At 47.1% G+C, this 19,035-nt stretch overlaps 1 protein-coding gene across 3 annotated transcripts in view; it reads right to left on the reverse strand.

Annotated features, from left to right (window-relative positions):
* Positions 1–19,035, reverse strand: part of STK24 (serine/threonine kinase 24) — a 122,441-nt gene that overhangs the window by 25,205 nt on the left and 78,201 nt on the right. For all 3 annotated transcript variants that reach the window (XM_023252773.2, XM_019828795.3, XM_003980489.6), the window contains exon 3: positions 8,929–8,985. In XM_023252773.2, coding sequence (XP_023108541.1) covers positions 8,929–8,985 — 57 coding nt within the window. The remainder of the gene's footprint in view (positions 1–8,928; positions 8,986–19,035) is intronic.

Consider the following 19,035-nt stretch of genomic DNA (forward strand, 5'->3'; position numbering starts at 1 on the left):
TGGCTCAGAGCCCGGAGCCTGTTTCCGATTCTGTGTCTCCCTCTCTCTCTGCCCCTCCCCCGTTCATGCTCTGTCTCTCTCTGTCCCAAAAATAAATAAACGTTGAAAAAAAAAATTTAAAAATAAATATATTAGTCTATTATCCCAAATAAGATATAATCGCCTCTGAAAACCTTTACTGTGAGAAACTCAAAAGAATTAATACTGATGCCTTAAAATTATAATTGTATGAAGATGTAAGGAAGAAATGCCAAATTCATATATCCTCTGTTAAAAGGGAAAATTAGGTTCTAGAGTGCAGCTCAGACAAGGCAAATAGTCCACCATTACTTCAGAGCAGGGAATTCAACCACACCTAATAGTTCCACAAATCAGCACAACAATCTAACACTCCCTACAGGACCAATAATGGTGCCATCAGAGAGAGGGACAGAATTCTCATAATTTATGTTAATTTTTTATCCATATGATAATCCTCAGAATCACATTTTAGATCTGACAGGGATGCTATCATCACCCAAATCCTCACAGTTCGTGGAAGGAAGCCACCACCCCGTGACCTTCCCTGCGTAAATTTTAAAAAGACAGATGAGCTATACAGGATCAGACCTGTAAATACAGAGAACAAACTAGCGACTGCCGGAGGAGGGAAGTGCTGGGCAAGACGGTGAGGGGCGAGGGAGGGACAGGATTCCAGGTGTGGAATGAATGTATGCCACAAGGATAAAAGCCACGGCGCAGGGAGCGCACTCAGTGGTGTTGCAACGGTGATGTACTTTGCCAGATGGCAGCCACACGTGCGGGGAGTACAGCGTATGGAACACGCTGGTCAAATCGCTATGATACGCCTGAAACTAACATAACATCGTGTGTCAACTACACTCAAAAAAACAAAACCAAAAACAAAAACAGTGGGGCGCCTGGGTGGTTCGGTCAGTTGAGGGTCTGATTCTTGATTTCGGCTCAGGTCGTGAGCTCAGGGTTCGTGGGATCAAGCCCTGTGTTGGGGTCTATGCTGACAGCATGGAGCCTGCTTGGGACTGACTCTCTCTCTCTCTCCCTCCCTCCCTCTCTCTCTCCCTCAAAATAAATAACCTTAAAAATAACAAAAAACTAAAAAAAACTAAAAAAAGGTGAAGGAATTCTAAAGCTGACAGATTCACTCAAAAAAAAAAAAAAAAAAAAAGACACAGAGAGGAAGAGATGTGCTTAATCCAAAGGGAAGGGCAGCTAAGACCCTCTAGAGCAGCGTTCCAACAGACACATGTACCCTTTCTCAGACAGGCCTACTTGTGTGTCTCAGGGCCTTTGCCGGATGATGGTGACCGAACAGCTGTTAGATGGAGCCCAAGATGGGGCAAGTGAGGCTCCCCATTTCCCTTCATGACAGCTGGACTCCCACTGGCGCTGCTTTCCAGCCATCGGGCAAGCTGGGCCGCCCCTGCTGCAGGCCCCGCTGGGGGCTCCGGGAACCCCCCTTGAGTGCACGAAAGAGGGAAGGTGGGGGGCAGCCAGGCTGCCTCTCCTAACCCGCGGGCCTCAGGGGACTCTGGCAGTGGCAGCCGAGTGCCGGGACCGAGCCATCCCCCTCGGCAGTCCCCCGTGCACAATGCACGAACAGGACGACGCGCCGGTCGCTCTGGTCCTACCACGTGTTACATGCTCAGAGGTCACACTCGTGGGTCAACTAACCTGCCAAGGAGGATCCCAATCTCCTTTTTTTATTTTATTTTCCTTTATTTTGAGAGAGTGAGTGAGAGTGAGGGAGGGGCAGAGAGAGAGAATCCCAAGCCGGCTCTGCACTGTTAAGCACAGAGCCCGATGTGGGCCTTGATCTCAGGACCATGAGAACATGACCTGAGCTTAAATCAAGAGTCGGCCGCTTAAGAGACCGAGCCACCGAGGTGCCCCCCAATTTCTAATTACAATTGCCAAAGATTACCTCAGACGAAGGTAGCATGCTGCATATTTTGTTCCACGGAACCTAATTTTCCCCCACAATTATCTGGCCAAGAGTCTTATTTTCAAGAAATACACATCAGAACTACTGTTCCAAAGAACACAATCTGAAAACCCTGCCTGGTCTGTCTTCTCCACGTATATTTGAGTCTTCATGGGTCAGAGACATTTTTAAGACTCAAAAAGAGGAAAAGGCACTTTTCTGGTAACCCGGGAGAACAGGGCAGGGAAGGCAGGGCTGCTGGCCCGGAATGCACCGGAATGCACAAGGGTAACCCAGTCCTGCAAAACCCCACCTCAGAGCATGGGTTCCATCCCCTCCTCCCACAGGTATCTACCCAAACAGGTAATCAGTAACATTTGGTGCCACTTGGAAGTAACCACCACCTCCCTTCTGTTATCAAGTCTCAGGAAAGAAACAGCAAAGTCGCCTGGTGTCACCACCAAGGGGAGATAAGAAGAACAGAGATTTCTTATTTAATTTCTAATTTAAAAATCTTCCCCTGAATCATTAGGAGCTGGCTCTCTGATTAATGTGTGTCTGGCCATGCCCTTTTAAATCTGACCTAAACACTACCCACCAATGATTTATATGCCATGGGCGGGGGGCAGTGGGGGAAGGGGACAAAGAGAGACAGTCTATTTACAGGGAGAGGATCAATGGATGGTGTCAAAGTTCACTGTAAAAGGTATTCGGCTGTTCTCTGCACCAGAGTTCTTCACTGGTGGGGAAGACCCGGCTAAGTTCTCAGAGTCCTAGATTAGCACCCTCCACCATTAACGTGTCCAAGTAATATAAACAAGGTGCTCTCTCTCATTAGGAGGACTGCGCACTCTTCACATAATCTTTATAAAAGAAAGACTCCCAGGAAAAAACTCTGGGAGTCTCATCTCTGGGTGACTTTGAACTCCCTCTCCCCCAGGTCTGTTCTCCCCTCTCCATTCTAACAGAGACGATTTGCCAGGCACACGGCCACCCAACAAGGCCACACGTGCCAGCTCCTGCAGCAGCTCAGCAGGCTTGGCCGGGTGACTAAGTTCTCACCCGTGGAATATGCACAGAAGCGACTGCCCCTTCCTGGTCTTGGCCCTGAAAACACTGGCAGCCAGAGAAGACAGTGACCGAAGACACAGGAAGCCATGGGTAACAGATGGCAGAGCTACCCTCCAGGGCAGGGCCCCGATGACCATGTGGACTGGAGCCCAGTGACCCCACATGTGGGACGGAAAGAGAGTTGACCCTTGAACAAAGTAGGGGTTTAGGGGCACCGGCCCCTGTGTAGTTGAAAATCGGCATACAGCTTTGGTCTCCCCAAAATCTTAACTACTGTTGCCTGGAAGCCTTAATAATAACATACAGTCTCTTAACACACATTTTGTATGTTCTGTGTATCATGTACTGTATTCTTACAGTAAAGTAAGCCAGAGAAAATGGTAGTAAGAAAATCATAAGGAAGAGAAAATACATCTACAGTACTGTCCTGTCTAGGAAGAAAAATCGGCATGTAAGTGGACATGTGCAGTTAAAACGTTGTTAAAAGGTCAACTGTACTTTTCTCTCTTGTGTGAGATGCTGTTTGGGGACCACTACAACAGCAGCTCAGCCTAACACTAATGAATACACCATCTGATCGTTTAAAACCATGTTGCATGGGGTGCCTGGGTGGCTCAGTCAGTCGAGGGTCCGACTTCGGCTCAGGACAGGATCTCACGGTTCATGGGTTCGAGCCCCGCATCAGGCTCTCTGCTGTCTGCACAGAGTCTGCTTAGGATCCTCTGTCCCCACCTCTCCCTGCCCCACCCCCGCTCACGCTCGCTCACAAATATTTAAAAAATTAAAGTAAAATAAAATCATGTTGCATATTCATTTTTAAGTTTGTCAAACATGTCTGCCTGACTGAGTGACTACTTTGTGGAGCACAGTTCCTTCTTCATTAGACTCCAAGCGCATCCCTGATGCTCTCCTGCAGCACAGACTGACCTAATCACCTACAGATCTTCTGGGCTCTGGCCGTCCGGACCTAATCCTCACACCAATCCTCCCAATCCACCCCAGCTGGCTTTCTTCCCCTGATGGCACTTTCCCACGTACAATATAACAAGCCGTCTTCTCCCATTAGAACACGGCTCGTGCCAGTGGGACTGCCTTCTGGCTCGTCCACTGCACTAACTCCCAGGGGCTAGCACAACGCCTGACACGTGGCAGGCACACAACAAATATTATCTGAATGAAAAATGAATTCACTCGAAACCTATCCCGTTTTAAGTTACAAAGTCTTTAACTGCATGATACCCATTACATTCACAAGTCACGGCACCCCAGAAGAAGATGGAGCTTGAGAAATTATCTACATTTACTGGTTTTCAAACTAGAACCCAGCGTTTTCTCACAGTGGCTTCTAGGGCTTCCATCAGGACATGATCTATCAGGACATGATCTCACGATTCATGGGTTTGAGCCCCACATCAGACTCTCTGCTGTCTGTGCAGGGTCTGCTTAGGATCCTACAAACATTTAATTTCAATTTATTATTTAATTATCTTTCAAATTAAAAAAAATTCAACAGGTTGAACACTTTCACACATATGCATTCAAAATAAAACATATGCCTATTTTACTCCAACATTCATGACTCTTAAAAACTAAGCTACATTGGGGACACCTGGCTGGCTCAGTGGGAAGAGCATACGACTCAATCTCAGGGTCATGAGTTCGAGCCCTACACTGGGTGTAGAGGTTACTAAAAATAATAACAATAAACTTAAAAAAAACTAAGCCATATTGTGTCTAATACTATTCTTCATGCCAGATACCATATTTTACTGCTCTAACAGGTTAAAATCAATTGCATTTTTTTTCAAAAGTCAAAAAGGATGCATCCCCAGGAAAGAGGAAGAGAAGTCTCCAAGGGACACACATGCTCCAACAGCATCAGTTTATTTTCCACCAGATACAGAGATGCCCAGGCAAAGACAACAGGACCGGGAGTTCATGCATGGGCCAGCCTCTCAGTAATTCACAAAGAGCAGATCTGTGTTAACAAAAGCTGAAGTAATGAAGTCTTTCAGTTGTGTCCTTTAATTTGTCTCATCCACAAAGCCCAAGATTTACTTACAGGCCGTGCTGCAGACTAGAAATCTCAGCCTGGTCTTGAAGCCACCATCTTTAGCCTGGGGCAAAGTCACTTTCCTCTCTTGGGCCCCCTCTGAATGTACAGAACAGCAAGAGAGGATCAGGTCTGCAGTTCTCTTGGGCTCCGACAGCTGACGCTGCTGGTATGTCAGGGCTCAGTGGCCTGGACCTGAGGAAGCCCTCTCAGCACCCAGACAGCTCCCAACCTACATCCAAAACACCCCACTTCCCGCCAGGGAACATCCAGGCAATTCTTTGTCCCGCATCCTGACCTGGAGCCGGCCTCTACCTGGAACCTCAATTCCAGAATTAAAAGCAAGCCCCCCAAAATTAACTATCAGACATGCTAAAAGGAAATCTTAAAGGTAGGTGGCCACCTTCCTACCCCGGGCTAAAGTGTCATTAAGAGTCAACGCGAGATGGGGTGCCTGGTGGCTCAGCTGGCTGGGCGTCCAGCTCTTGACTTTGATTAAGGCTCAGGTCATGATCTTGCAGTTTGTGGGTTTGAGCCCCCGAGTCAGGCGTGGAGCCTGCTTGGGATTCTCTCTCTCCGTCCCCCTCTGTCCACCGCCCCCCTCCCAACCCTCCCAACCCTGCTCACCCACACACTCTCTAAATAAATAAACTTAAAAAAAAAAAATACAATGAGAGAAATTTAATATCTCAGAGCCTAAGTAAAAAGACCTGTTAACCACAATGCAGAGTAAAACAGCAAAAAACAAAATCTGCATACACACTTCAACATGCTCGTGGCCAAGAACAGGGAAGGGGTTAACAGAGAGACAGCTGTATACCTGTGACCACACTGAAACCTTAGTTTTCATTAGTGTTAGGGACTGAACTGCGTGTCCACCCCTCTACCCAAAATTCAAATGCTGAAATCTGTCTCATATCATAAGACACCAGATCTGCCTGTGCCTTGACCTTGAACTTCCTAGCCTCCATAACTATGAGAAATCGATGTTTGCTGTTGAAGCCCCCAGCCTGTGTAATTTGTTATGGCAGCCCAAGCGGACTCAGTTACTGAGCGCGTGAAGAGACAAGAGGCATCTGGAGGGCAAAAGGTGAAGAAAGAGCCAGTAAGATCTTCATGCTCTGGGGGTGGTACAGCCCTGTCCTTGCCTGGTCTCCTTTCCCTCCACACACCCCACCTGTGGGGCTCCTCCAAAGTCACACATACATATATTAGCACTATGCCTCTTAACAGAGAGAGACACTTAATAAAAGCTTAATTTTTCAGAGAAATGCCCAAAATCTGTACATTCAGCTATACGGTATCAAACTGTATATGCTACAATATTCTCATTCTTAAAATCTTTTATAAACAAATAATAGACCCTCTCAAAATAATCCTAATGGTTTTCAACATTCAAAAAAGTAGTTCTTGTATCCTATTATTAAAGTATCCTCATCTTTGTAGGTTGGGTACATGCCAACAGCAAGGGGATACGAGAAAGGTACAATGAAGTAAGAGGGACAGGAAGGACATGTGGGGTCAGGGAAGGCCACAAGCTTTGCCACTGGACACAACGAGGCCCAAAGTCCAGTTGTATTTGCTAGGTGGACACCAAAGTTCTGAGTGTTTCCGTTTGCCCGTCAATTAAAATGAGATGATTAGGGATGTCCAACAAAGGGTGCCTGGTTCTTGTCACCAGGACCATTAATGTGGAAGGTGGATGGCAGTTTGCTGGGACTGATACTACAGGAGATTTTTAATTTTTTTTTTTATTTTGTTTATTTTAGAGAGAGAGCACCCAAGAGAATCTTAAGCAGGCTGCTCGCTGAGCATGACTCAACTCCATGACCCATGAGATCATGACCTGGGCCAAAATCAAGAGTCGGACCCTCAACCAACTGGGCCACCCAGGAGCCCTAATATAGGAGATATTTTTTAAATGGAGAACTCTATACCTCCTTCCAATTGTAATGTCTAAAATTTCACAGACTTCAAATTTCCGAAGACAGTTACCACTAAATAAATTCAATTACCATGGCATTAAAAATGAATAAACCAGAGCACTGAGAGACCAGAACTGCCATCCTGAAGGTCTCCACATTGGAGGGAAGAGTCCTCGCAAACAATTTCATGTATGTCACAAACGAGATGCACTCAAGGTAACAATAAATCTAATTACACAAAATGAGAAAATTTTCTACATTCCTGTAGTATTTCCCAAAAGAGTCAAAAATGAAAAGCTCTTTGTGTCACGTGTGAATTTATGGAAAAGATGCAAAGCAAGTCAAAACAGTTTATCTGGCTCTTCTATTGCTTTTCTCATTTTAACAGAATTGTTGATATCACATTAAATTTTCTTCTTGTGGGGCACCTGGGTGGCTCAGGCAGTTAAACATCTGACTCTTGATTTCAGGTCAGGTCACGATCTTGCGGTTTGTGGGTTCGAGTCCCAAGTCGGACTCTGCACCGACAGTGCGAAACCTGCTTGGGATTTTCTCTCCCTCCTCTCTGCCCCTCCCCTGCTCTCTCCCTTCAAAATAAATAAACAAACATTAAAAAAAAAATCTTCTGGAAACTTCCTTTTGAACACTACTCTGACAATTGCTTTTATGGTTTATAACATTATGTGATTTTATAAAATTGGGTACATAATACCTTTGGAGATACATCAAGTTTTAGAGGCTTACCTTCCCCCAAAACTACTAACTCCTACTCCCACTGTAAAAAAGAAATCTTTTAACCACAGGACATCTCTTTCCTTAGTGGATAAAACCTATGTAAGACTGTAACCCCTGACACACAGCTTCTTCCGGCAATCCCTCTGAGGTCAGGGAGAACGGCAGACCCACCATCCTCCAAGCGTCCACCAGACAGGACCCACCTACTAACACTAAAATGGTAGATGAGGCCTGTCCCAGAAACTACCACTCACCCAAAAATCAGCCCTTCCAGGACAGGTAAGAAAAGAGTGCCACGGACATAGGTGTCACTGCGTGACCACAGTGGGGACGAGACGTCAAGTGCTAAAACCACTGTGTCCATTTTTTAAAAACTTGTTTTGCATATACTGTGTTTCAAGGACAACCTACGCAATGCTTATGATTCACTAGTTATTTGTAAGCACCTTGTCAGAGGCCAACATGTGACCATGTTCTACCAAGAGAAGCAAGCTGCAGACCACGGCTGGGAAGTCAACCCATCGCTAGATTCCACTATCTTGCACATGGGCTGGCACCCACTACTGGCATGGGAGGTCCGGGCCAGGCCGGGGACAAGACCACGGGTGCGGGGCCGGCTCCAACACCCACGCGCAGTGAGCGCTAGCAAGGGCTCTGAGTGTGCACCCGAGAACAGAAGTGTGCACTCCTGCCTGGTCTGGCCACGGCTCCGACACGTGACACTGTTCTGTGATCATCCTCCTCTGCCTGCCTGTCTTACTCCTGAAATCAATTTTTTTAAGTTTTCAAATTCCTGATTCTAATTAGTTATAAATGAAAATGTGACACACATATTTTGGAAGCTAAATTACCATCTGAAATACGGAACAGCAATGGGGTATCAGCTCCACGGAAGTTAAAACCAGTTCTGGAAGACAAGCTAACAAACTGTTCTTATGTAAGATAATGACAAGCAAAATCCTTCATGACTTCCATGGACGAATGCACTGGCTTCCCAGGAAACAACACAACTGGCTTCAAAAGCAGACCTTAAATCTTCAGTAATGTTATCAGAAGCAGAAGTATATGTTATAAGGATATATATTGGTCCCTTTTTCATGCAACTGAAGGGGGAAACTGAAACGGATAAAAACAATCATCTCTACAGCCCAGATTTAGTGAGAAGAACTCATGCGTGTTTAGGCGTCAGGTGTGATACTTACTAGATCTAGTGCAGAGCCTCCACCAAGATATTCCATTATTATCCACAATTTAGTGTCCTACAGAAAAAAAGAAAACAAAAAAAGGAAATTATTTTTCAAAAGCAAAACTAGAAAGATTTTAAATAACCTCAGGGTATTTTTCACTGTTATCTTGGAACTGGAAAATTTCATAAATGCGTAACAGCAAGAATGCACGTGCACGTGAGTCCCGTGCAGGGAAAAAGCCCTCCCGGTGCAGACGGGGGCAGGGCTGGCCCAGTTCGTCCTGGTCTGTGGCAGCCACACAGAAGCAGCAGGTTCAGGGTCTACTGAACCAGAATCTCTCAAGGAGCAGATGGAAGGCACGGTGGTCGGAGTAGGGGGCTCCCCTTCTAAAGAACCTCAGGTGGTGATCCTGAAGAACAGCTGGATGTGGGGATCAGGGACCGCAGCGTCACACGTGGCACACCCCAGTGTCAGCTAGGAGGCGCCCGGAGCATGCAGCCGCAGGAACAGGTCCCTGCCCTCTCTCTGCCTGAAGCTCTGGGATGTGCAGGGCCCAGGTTCCCTGGGAGCTGAGCAAAGGTGAGGACTCCTGGGGGGAAGGGGAGGACGGACAGCAGTGCAGCCTTTCATCCACCCCCTTGAAAGGCAGCCAATTTCCGACAGCCCAAAGGCTACCGTAATCTTCAGGGAGCTTTCCAGGAAAGCAGGCCCCAGCCTAATGCTTGGGTCTGTGTGCTCACCACTGTCCATTCCGTGACTTTTCCCTTTGTCTCTCCTGAAGCCACTAGGCCCCCATGACTTCTAGAGTTTGTTTGTTGGTTTTTAAGTAGGCTTCACACCCAGCGCGAATCCCAACACAGGACTTGAACTCACAATCCTGAGATCAAGGCCTGGGCTGAGATCAAGAGGCAGACACTTAACCTACTGAGCCACCCAGGTGCCCCCAGAGTTCTTTTTTTAAACACAAATCCTAAAGCGATACTCACTTGAAAACCAACAAGTAAGCCAATTTCCACACCGCACTTGGGATAGGGAGCATCCGTGAGGTGGTGAGGAGCTCCCCAGGCTCGGGGACAATCCAGACCAGGGTGTGGGTCCTAAGCCCTCCTACAACCTGAGGGACCCAGGCAGATATTTCCTCTCCAAGCCTCTGCTGTCAACAGTGGCTGACCCACAGCCAGCAGGCAGGCAAGAAGGCCCCCTAGTGATGTGGATACTGGTCACGGCTCTGGTGGCGAGGAATCCGTGAGTGATTCTAGGGATGCGTGACCCAGCACAGCCCTTTCCCACCAGCGACCCCAGTCCCACCGACGCCATCATTCAGTGGCCACCTTCCCTTGGATGCTCGTTCTCCACAGCTCCCATCCTGTGTTCAATCACTGTCCCTTTCTGTAGGCTGACTCCTCCCCCATGGTCCTGATGAGCCCTAAAAGCTGTGGGTTCTGCCTCCTCCTCCCCTCCTGGCTAGAATTCCCAAACCAGAACCCCCAGCTGCTGGTTTCTCTTTCCCAGCAGAAGAGAAGGGTGCTAAGAAAAACTGTGCTACCTCCCCACCTGGATCAGGACAGAGATGCTGTGCATAGTATGAAAACCAGGGACAGAGTGAAGGACAGATCTCCGGATACAGAGAAGCCCCTGGTGCAGGTGTAACTTGTGCCGCCTCGGGCAGCACACCCCGCAGGCAGCATCATGCCTCCAATGCACGTGTACGCAACCCAAGACAGAAAAGGTCTCTTAACCTGGCCCGTCAGTCAGGATTCCCAATAATTTCTACCTCCACCAACCCTAAAAGAAACATTCAAAAGGGAGCAGTAAATGGATGAGTTGGGGGAAGGGTAAGACGGGCTTTGAGGGGTGCCTGGGAGGCTCGGTCAGTTTAGCGCCTGACTTCAGCTCAGGTCATGATCTCACAGCTGGTGAGTTCGAGCCCCGCATCAGGCTCTGTGCTGACAGCTCAGGGCCTGGAGCCCGCTTCAGATTCTGTGTCCCCCTCCTTCTCTGCCTCACCCTGCTCACACTCTGTCTCTCTCTCCTTCAAAAATAAACAAACATAAAAAAAAAAAGACGGGCTTTGAGAGTGGCGGGCAGGGCATACTCACTGCCTCTGGACTACAGCAGGGCTCTCTCATCCTCAGCATTCGAGGCTGGGTGAGCCGGTGGGGGCACGGTCCCGAGCCCTGGGGGTTGGTCAGCAGCATCCTTGCCCCTCTACCCACTAGAGGCCAACAGCACATCCCCAGTCCTGACAACCTAAAATGTCTCCAGACATCACCAGTGTCTTCTGGGGGCCAAAACCACCCCCACTGAAAACCCCTGAACTACACAATCAGTGTCAATAAGCCTGAAGTATGACTGGACCACCAACTCTAACCATTAATTCTCTCCTTATTCTTAGCACAGCCAGTTTATAACCCTGAAACCTCCAGCTCGAAGGTTATCACTTACTCACTGCGAGGCATCGAAGCTTTCGAATTCTTCATCCAGAAAAAGATGGTAATAATCTCTCTGTTTCGAAACCTCACAATTCAACTGACAATATAATGAGATAATGAATGTGAAAGCACTTTGCAAAGTTCAAGGTACTAAACACATACAAAGTGCTATTAGCTTTATCAACACCATCGCCCATAAATGCCTTAAAATAACCTGGTAAAACCGAAAGAGCCCAATTAACAAGACTAAATAGTAGTTCTCTGCATGGGAGGATCTGAGCAAAATAAAATCTGCAACAATGATTCATACACATTCTACACCACAATGAAAAAAAAAATAATTATTGCCCTACAAGCTCTGAGGCAAGGATGTCTAGGAAGGATGGTCGGTTCAAGCGACACACCTGACCCATTCTCTGTGATCAAGTACTGTCATTGTCCAGATTGTGGAATCCCGGCCCTTCCAAACCATGATTTGTGGGGGAAAAAAATAAATCAGCTTCTTAAGACAAGAATGATTTTAATCAGAATAATTTCATTTTTTAAAACTCACCTCAAGGGGTACACGGGTGGCTCAATTCATTAAGCGTCCGACTCTTAGTTTCGGCTCAGGTCACGACCACACAGTTCATGGGTTCAAGCCCCATGTGGGGCTCTGTGCTGACAGTGCAGACCCTGCCTGGGATTGTCTCTCCCTCTCTCCACCCCTCCCCTGCTCATGTGCCCTTCCTTGCTCTCTGTCAAAATAAATAAATAAACTTTTAAAAACCACCTCAAAAAATGTAAATTATAAACGACCTTGTGATACAATTTTCTCCTAAACAAAAGAAAATGGTTCCTCTAATAAATTCAAGATTCAAAATTTAAAAGGTACCAGAACGTATACATTGAGAACTTTCCCTCTCACCCCTGGCCCCCAGCTGTCCAGCCTGTAACCTCAGAGAAATATTTTACCCAAATACCCATGAATTCTTTCTCCCCTTCTACGCAGATGGCAACATTCTATACACCGCTCTCTACCTTGCTTCTTCTTAGAGCATTCGCTATCTGTCCATCAAGAAATCCCCCTTGGGGCGCCTGGGTAGCTCAGTTGGTTAAGCATCCGACTCTTGGTTTCAACTCAGGACGTGATCTCACAGTGCGTGGGTTCAAGCCCCGCATCGGGCTATGCACTGACAGCACAGAGCCTGCCTGAGATTCTCTCTCTCCCTCTCTCTCCTCTGTCCCTCTTCTGCTCTCTCTGCCTCTCAAAATAAATCAACTTAAAAAGAAGAAATTCCTCTTTTCTAAAACCATAACTAACGCATGCCATAGTGACAACATTGAGTTGTTTCCAATCTTTTGCTGTCATGAGCCAAGCGTTAAGAAGAACCCTAACATGCTGTCATTTTGAGAAGTTCCTGGAAGGCAAATTTTGAGATCAAAGGAATCCCCTAGAATTTCACCAAATAATGACAAATTACAATTCAAAGAACCTGTCTCAGTTTATAATGCCTCCAACAACAAAGGAGTACTAATTTCTTCCTTCCTTTGCCAATTAGGTGTAATGTTTTTCTGTCATTGTTATAAACTGAATTTTGCTCTCCTCCCCAAATTCATATGCTGAAGCCCTAAGCCCCAGGACCTCAGATCTGTAATGCTGAGCCCTGAACAACACAGGGACTGGGGACACTGCCACCCTCTCACACACCCTCCTGAAGTCATGAATCCACCTCAAAAACCTCACTCCTAACAGCCTGCTGCTAACTAGAAGCCTTACCAGGAACATGAACAGTCAACTAACTGTTGACTATTAATAACAGTCATAACATAACATGTATGTTACATGTAGTACACACTGCAGTCTTACAATAAAGCTAGAGAAAAAGTTATTTGGGCAATAAATTTACAGAACTGTAAAAACTCTGCCTGTAAGCAGACCTCAGCAGTTCAAAGGGTCAACTCTATTTGGAGACTGGGTATTTAGACAGGTAATGAAGTTAAAAATCAAGTCATTAGGGTGGGCCCTAATCCAATGTGACTGGCGCCCTTCTAAGACAGGACACAGGTGCACACGGTGTGAAGAAGGGAGAAGTCAGGTGTCTACAAGGCAGGAGAGAGGCCTCAGAGGGGACCAATCCTGCCAATTGATGCCTTGAATTCAGACTTGCAGCCTCCAGAACTGCAAGGAAATACATTTTTCTGCTGAAGGCACCGGGGCTGTGCTACTCTGTTAGGGCAGCCCTAGAAAATGAAGACAGAATCCGTAAGTAGGAAAAATAAAAAAGGAGAGTTTCTTTTACTGTGGCTTGAACACATTCGTATACTGAAGAGCCACGTATTATTTTCTTTTCTGTGAACCATCTATTCATATCCTTTGTCCATTTTTCTACTGGGTTTCCGACTTTTTTTCAGATGTAGTAACTTTTAACATATTAGGGAAATTAGCCTCTCATAATGAGCCGCAAACACAGCACTTTCCTCATTTGGCTTTGAGTCCGCTTTAGGCAGTTTCTGCTTGCAGAAAGTAATTTGGTGTCAACACAACATCAGTCATGATACCACTTACAGGCAAGCTTGCTCGGAACTGTTTGTAACCACTTTCTAAGCATCTGATCAGTGACCTAGCTGGTCCCCACACTGAGGGCTCCCCATGTTAACAACCCTCAGATACCCAGAAAAAAGGTTAAAACAAGGCAGTGAAGGGGTGGACCCCGCTCAGCTAACAGGATTTTTACAGCAGGGATTCTAAAACGAACTTCTGCTCTGCACCTGCACTGCATTCAGAGGCCTCCAGATCCATGAGCCATAATAAAGGCTGAGCCCAAAGACATCAACAACACAGCAGGTTTTATTAAAACAACCTGGGGTCAGGGCGCCTGGGTGGCTCAGTCGGTTAAGCATCCAGCTCTCGGTGTCCGCTCAGGTCATGATCTCACGGTTCATGAGTTTGAGCCCTGAGTCCCACTCTGGGCTGGCAGCTGGGAGCCTGCTTGAGATTCTCTCTCTCTCTCCTGCTCTCTCTGCCCCTCCCTGGCTCACATGCATGTGTTTTCTTTCTCTGGCATCTAATAAATAAACTTTAAAAAAGTGGGAGTCACAGAACACACAGGATTGAGAATATGGTTTTTAAAGCAAAGGCACCCTCCTTGCTAAGATGGTGTGCATGAACACAGAATGGTGAGAGAGGATCTGAATCCTGCCTCTGACCCTTACCAGCACTATGACCCTGAGTCCAGTCCCCGGGCTGCTGTGAGACTCTATTTCCCCATCTGCACATCTGTCTTGGAGGGGTGTGCCTGGTACATAATCTGTGCCCCCACATTTTAGCTATTGTTACCACAGTAACTTCAGAGTGCCCCCACTTCAACCACACCCACTGGGAGGCTGTGAAACTGGCATCTAAGTCCAAGCCCTACCTTGCTTTAGACATTCACGCCACCTTCCAGTGGTAGTCAAGGTTCAGAGCACGGCACCTGACCTCAAAGCTCATGTAATTCTGCCTCTGCCTCATAGATGCGAGTATTTCTTAAGTGATGCAGACACCTACCGTGCGCACGGTGTCACTGAGGAGGCACAAACGAGTTAGACCTGAGTTCTGACTTTAAGGAACTTTACATAACAGACAAGTGGGCAAATAACCATGATTAGACAGCCCGTGGTGTCTACCACAATAGAGACACGAGATGCGGTGGGATTTCGGGAGATGCCGCCTGCTCGGAATGAAAAGAAGGTTCTGATGGGATCCAGAAGAGAAGAGGTGCCTGCGCTGCTCTGAAGGACTGTGACAGGTGACCCGGGGCAGGGGTGGCAGGGCGTGTGTTTCCAGCAGGCACGGATGGGGAGGAGAAGTAGATGGTCAGGAACCAACAAGCGATCCTGTACCACTAAAGCCGCCCAGAATGAGGCCAATGTCCTTGAATGCCAGTTGACGGGAGTTTCGACTCATTTTAATCAGTAATGGGAAATCACCAAAACTTCTGGACAGCAGAAAATAACCAGCAACTACCTACACGACAATAAATGGAGAGAGAAGGAAAGAAAGATCAATCAGAGTGGAAGGTCAGGGCCAGACTTAGTAGGCATTCTAGAAGTGTCACTGATGACCGTTCACCAAGAGCAAATCAAAGATGCTCCACTATTCTGAGCCCCGGTGAATGAGGGCTCCAGGAAGACACATGTCGGCAAGAGGACAACTAGGTGAACGGGGGAGGGAAGCAGAGGCGGCCCTTCGTACTCCTGCGACGCTGGCGGGAAACTCTGGGAGACACGGCTGATCAGCAGCTGGCAATGCCAAGATGGAGACCGAGACCAGCAAAGAGGCGAGCATCGGCACAGAGCAAAGCAGTGCGTGGGGACACACCCGGGCCCTGGAGCTGGTGTCAAGATTATTTGAAGCTGAAGAAGATTGCAGATTCAACACATACAGAATGAAGGCTTCCCAGCTTTCCCTTACCTGACTGAGGCAGCAACTTCAGAGAAATGAGGCTGCCCTCAGAGTCCCTCTTTGGGGTGGGTCCGCTCTCAGGAGGGAGGAAGGGCATAAACCTACCACAAATCCCATAAAACCCAGCTCTGGTCCTGACAGAGGAGGAAAGACTATTCATGTCTATAGAGAAACCTTACCGCAAACTTTCTTATCTCCTGTTTGCTCTTCTAAACACCCATAGTCCTTCCTAAATAAACCCACTGTCCTCCCCACCCCCACTTTTCCTACAAAGTCAGCTCTATGAGCCGCCACCTCCAATCACTTAATGTGCACGCACTTATAAACCTCCTTCTCCTGTGAATCTGTCCTTTACCACTTTGATTTGCAGTCTCCCTAGTCAAGAAGGGAGCAGCGGAAAGGGGTTTCTTCCCCACAAGTGAGACACTGCCAAATTTTTACCTGAAGGGCACTCAGAACACGGGCAAGCTACCCCAGTTCATAAAGTTCAGCCCCTACCCCCCTATTGCACTTTAGATAGTAAACTGACCCTACCGTCATAGGAGAGTCCCTTGGGTCACTCAGGCCTTCAGTTCTCCCAGGTGATCATTATGAAAACCAGCCCAACTCAGTATAGGGCAGTACACCGGGAACCATGCGGACTCTCCCATGACGTCCCCTTCATCCTCTGTGTGTACTCGAACACATCCAACTCAAGTGCAGCATCTCAAATTTGCTTCAAGAGGGAAGAAGGTCTTGCATTTCCAAAACAGAAGTTCTGTAGCAAATTGCTTCTGTCAATACTGTCTAGAGGCTGGCCAGATTAAAGGGGAGAGCAGGGACCAGCAGGAGGAAGTCTTCTTGGAGGGAACAAGAAACACCTGTGAGGCGACACAGGACAGTTGCACAGGAAGTATACTGTAGGACAGAAAGCCTGTGATTTGCCTGGCTAGAGCAGGACTGGAACAGCACCACCTGCTATGTATCTTAGGTGCATTAGGCACTGTACTAGATGCATTACATCATTTCCACCAGTTATCACCACCTTCCTACAAGGCACTGGTAGCTGGCTCCTGTTCTAGGAAAGGCGCAGGAGAACTTGCCGGATCCTAGCATGCAGCAGGCCCCGGGGCCCTCGCTCAGCCTCTCCACCTCGTGCTCCCTTCGTGAGCAGGACTCCCTTCCCTGCTCACCCGACATCATCACTGGCCATCACAGTGCAGTGGGAATCATTCACCACATCCATGGGGAGCACGAAGGGGTCATCTTGACGAGGACAGGGGAAGAGGAAAGAGAATCCAGGCTTCTCTCCTCCAGGCCCTAAAAGGAGGACAAAAGCAAGGAGGGTCCTCTAGTGTTGGAAACAAGAATGAACTGGGAGAAAGGCCCCTACACATAAATATTAACTAAAAATAAGGTTGCGCAATAAAACCCAGAAACAGCACAAACAGAAAAAGAAAAAACAACAAATCAACTAAAAATTATTGGATCAAATCCTCAGATCAAAGGAAAAAAGAAAAAATCAAAACCACCACCACCACAAATATGCCAAAATGATGTTGGAAACTACATACAGGCATCCCTCGTTTTACGGCACTTCGCAGATACAGCAATCTCACAAACGGAAGGCCCGTGGGACCCTGCGTCCAGCAGGTCCATTGGCGCCATTTCTCCAACAGCATCTGCTCCCTCCATGTCTCTGTGTCACATTTTGGTAATGCTCGCCATCTTTCAAACTTTCTCATTATTACCGTTATTTCTTATGGGGGGTCTGTGATCTGTGATGTTACCACTGTCATTGTTTTGGAGCATCAAACATTCCAACATAGGACAAGGAGCTCAGCAAGTGCATGTGGTGCGTTCTGACTGCTCCACCGACCTGCCATTTCCCGGTCTCCTCTGGCCTCCCCACTCCTTGAGACACGACAATATTGACATTAGGGCAATCCATAACCCTGCAACGGCCTCTAAGTGTTCAAATGAATGAAACAGCCATGCATCTCTCACTTTTAATCAAAAGCTAGAAATGATTAAGCTTAGTGAAGAAGGCATGTGAAAAGCCAAGACAGACTTAAAGTTAGGTCTCTTGTCCCAGTGAGCCAACTCGTGAATGCAACAGAACCCTCTCGAAGGAAATTCAACGTGTTGCTCCAGTGAATACACAAATGATAAGAGGGCAAAACAGCCTTACTGCTGATTAGCAGTCTGGAGAAGGTTTGAGTGGTCCGGATAGAAGATCCAACCACAAACAACATTCCCATATTAAGCCAAAACCTCATCCGGAGCAAGGCCCTAACTCTCTTCAATTTGACAAGAACTGAAGAGGTAAGGCAGCTGCAGAAGCAAAGTCCGAAGCTAGCAGGGGGAAGTTCATAGGATTTAAGGAAAGAGGCCGTCTCCATAAATGAAAGTACCGGGTGAAGCAGCAAGTGCAGACGTTGAAGCTGCACGTTATCCCAAACCCAGGCTAAGATCTCTACAGAAGGTGCTGCACCGAACAACAGATTTTCCATGTGGATGAAACAGCCTTCTATTGGAAGAAGATGCCACAATGGACCTTCATAGATAGAGAGGAGAAGTCGCTGCCTGCTTCAAAGGACAAGGTGACTCTCGTGTTAGGGGCTAATGTAGCTGATGACTTTAGAGTGATGCCAGTGCTCACTGACTATTCCAAAAACAGGATTCTGAAAATTCTAGTGCCCTTAAGAATTTGCTATCTACTCTGGCTGTCCTCTGTACATGGATCAACCAGGCCTGAGTGATAACACATCTGTTTAGAACATGGTTCACTTTTGCCCACTGTTGAGACCTACCTACCTACCTACCCCCCCCCCCACACACACACACACACACGATTCCTTTTAAAATATTACTGCTCACTGATGATGCACCTGGTCACCCAAGAGCTCTGATAGAGATGGACAGTGAGATTCATAGTGTTTTCATGTTATGTTAACAACATTCATTCTGGAAGCCATGGAATGGATCAAAGAGTCATTCTGATTTTCAACTCTTAATAATCAAATACAGTTTGTAAGGTTGTAGATACCAGAGGTAGTAACTCCTCTCATGGATCTAGGCAAAGTAAACTGAAAACCTGGAAAGGATTCACCATTCTAGATGCCACTAAGAACATTCATGATTCATGGGAAGAAGTCAAAATTACCAACACAAACTGGAGTTTGGAAGAAGTGGATTCCAACCCTCATGGATGACACTGTGGGTTCAAGACTTGAGGGGAGGGAGTCACTGCAGATGTGGTGGAAACAGCAAGAGAACCAGAAC

The sequence above is a fragment of the Felis catus genome, chromosome A1 (genome assembly GCF_018350175.1).
Source record: "Felis catus isolate Fca126 chromosome A1, F.catus_Fca126_mat1.0, whole genome shotgun sequence".
Taxonomy (NCBI): domain Eukaryota; kingdom Metazoa; phylum Chordata; class Mammalia; order Carnivora; family Felidae; genus Felis; species Felis catus.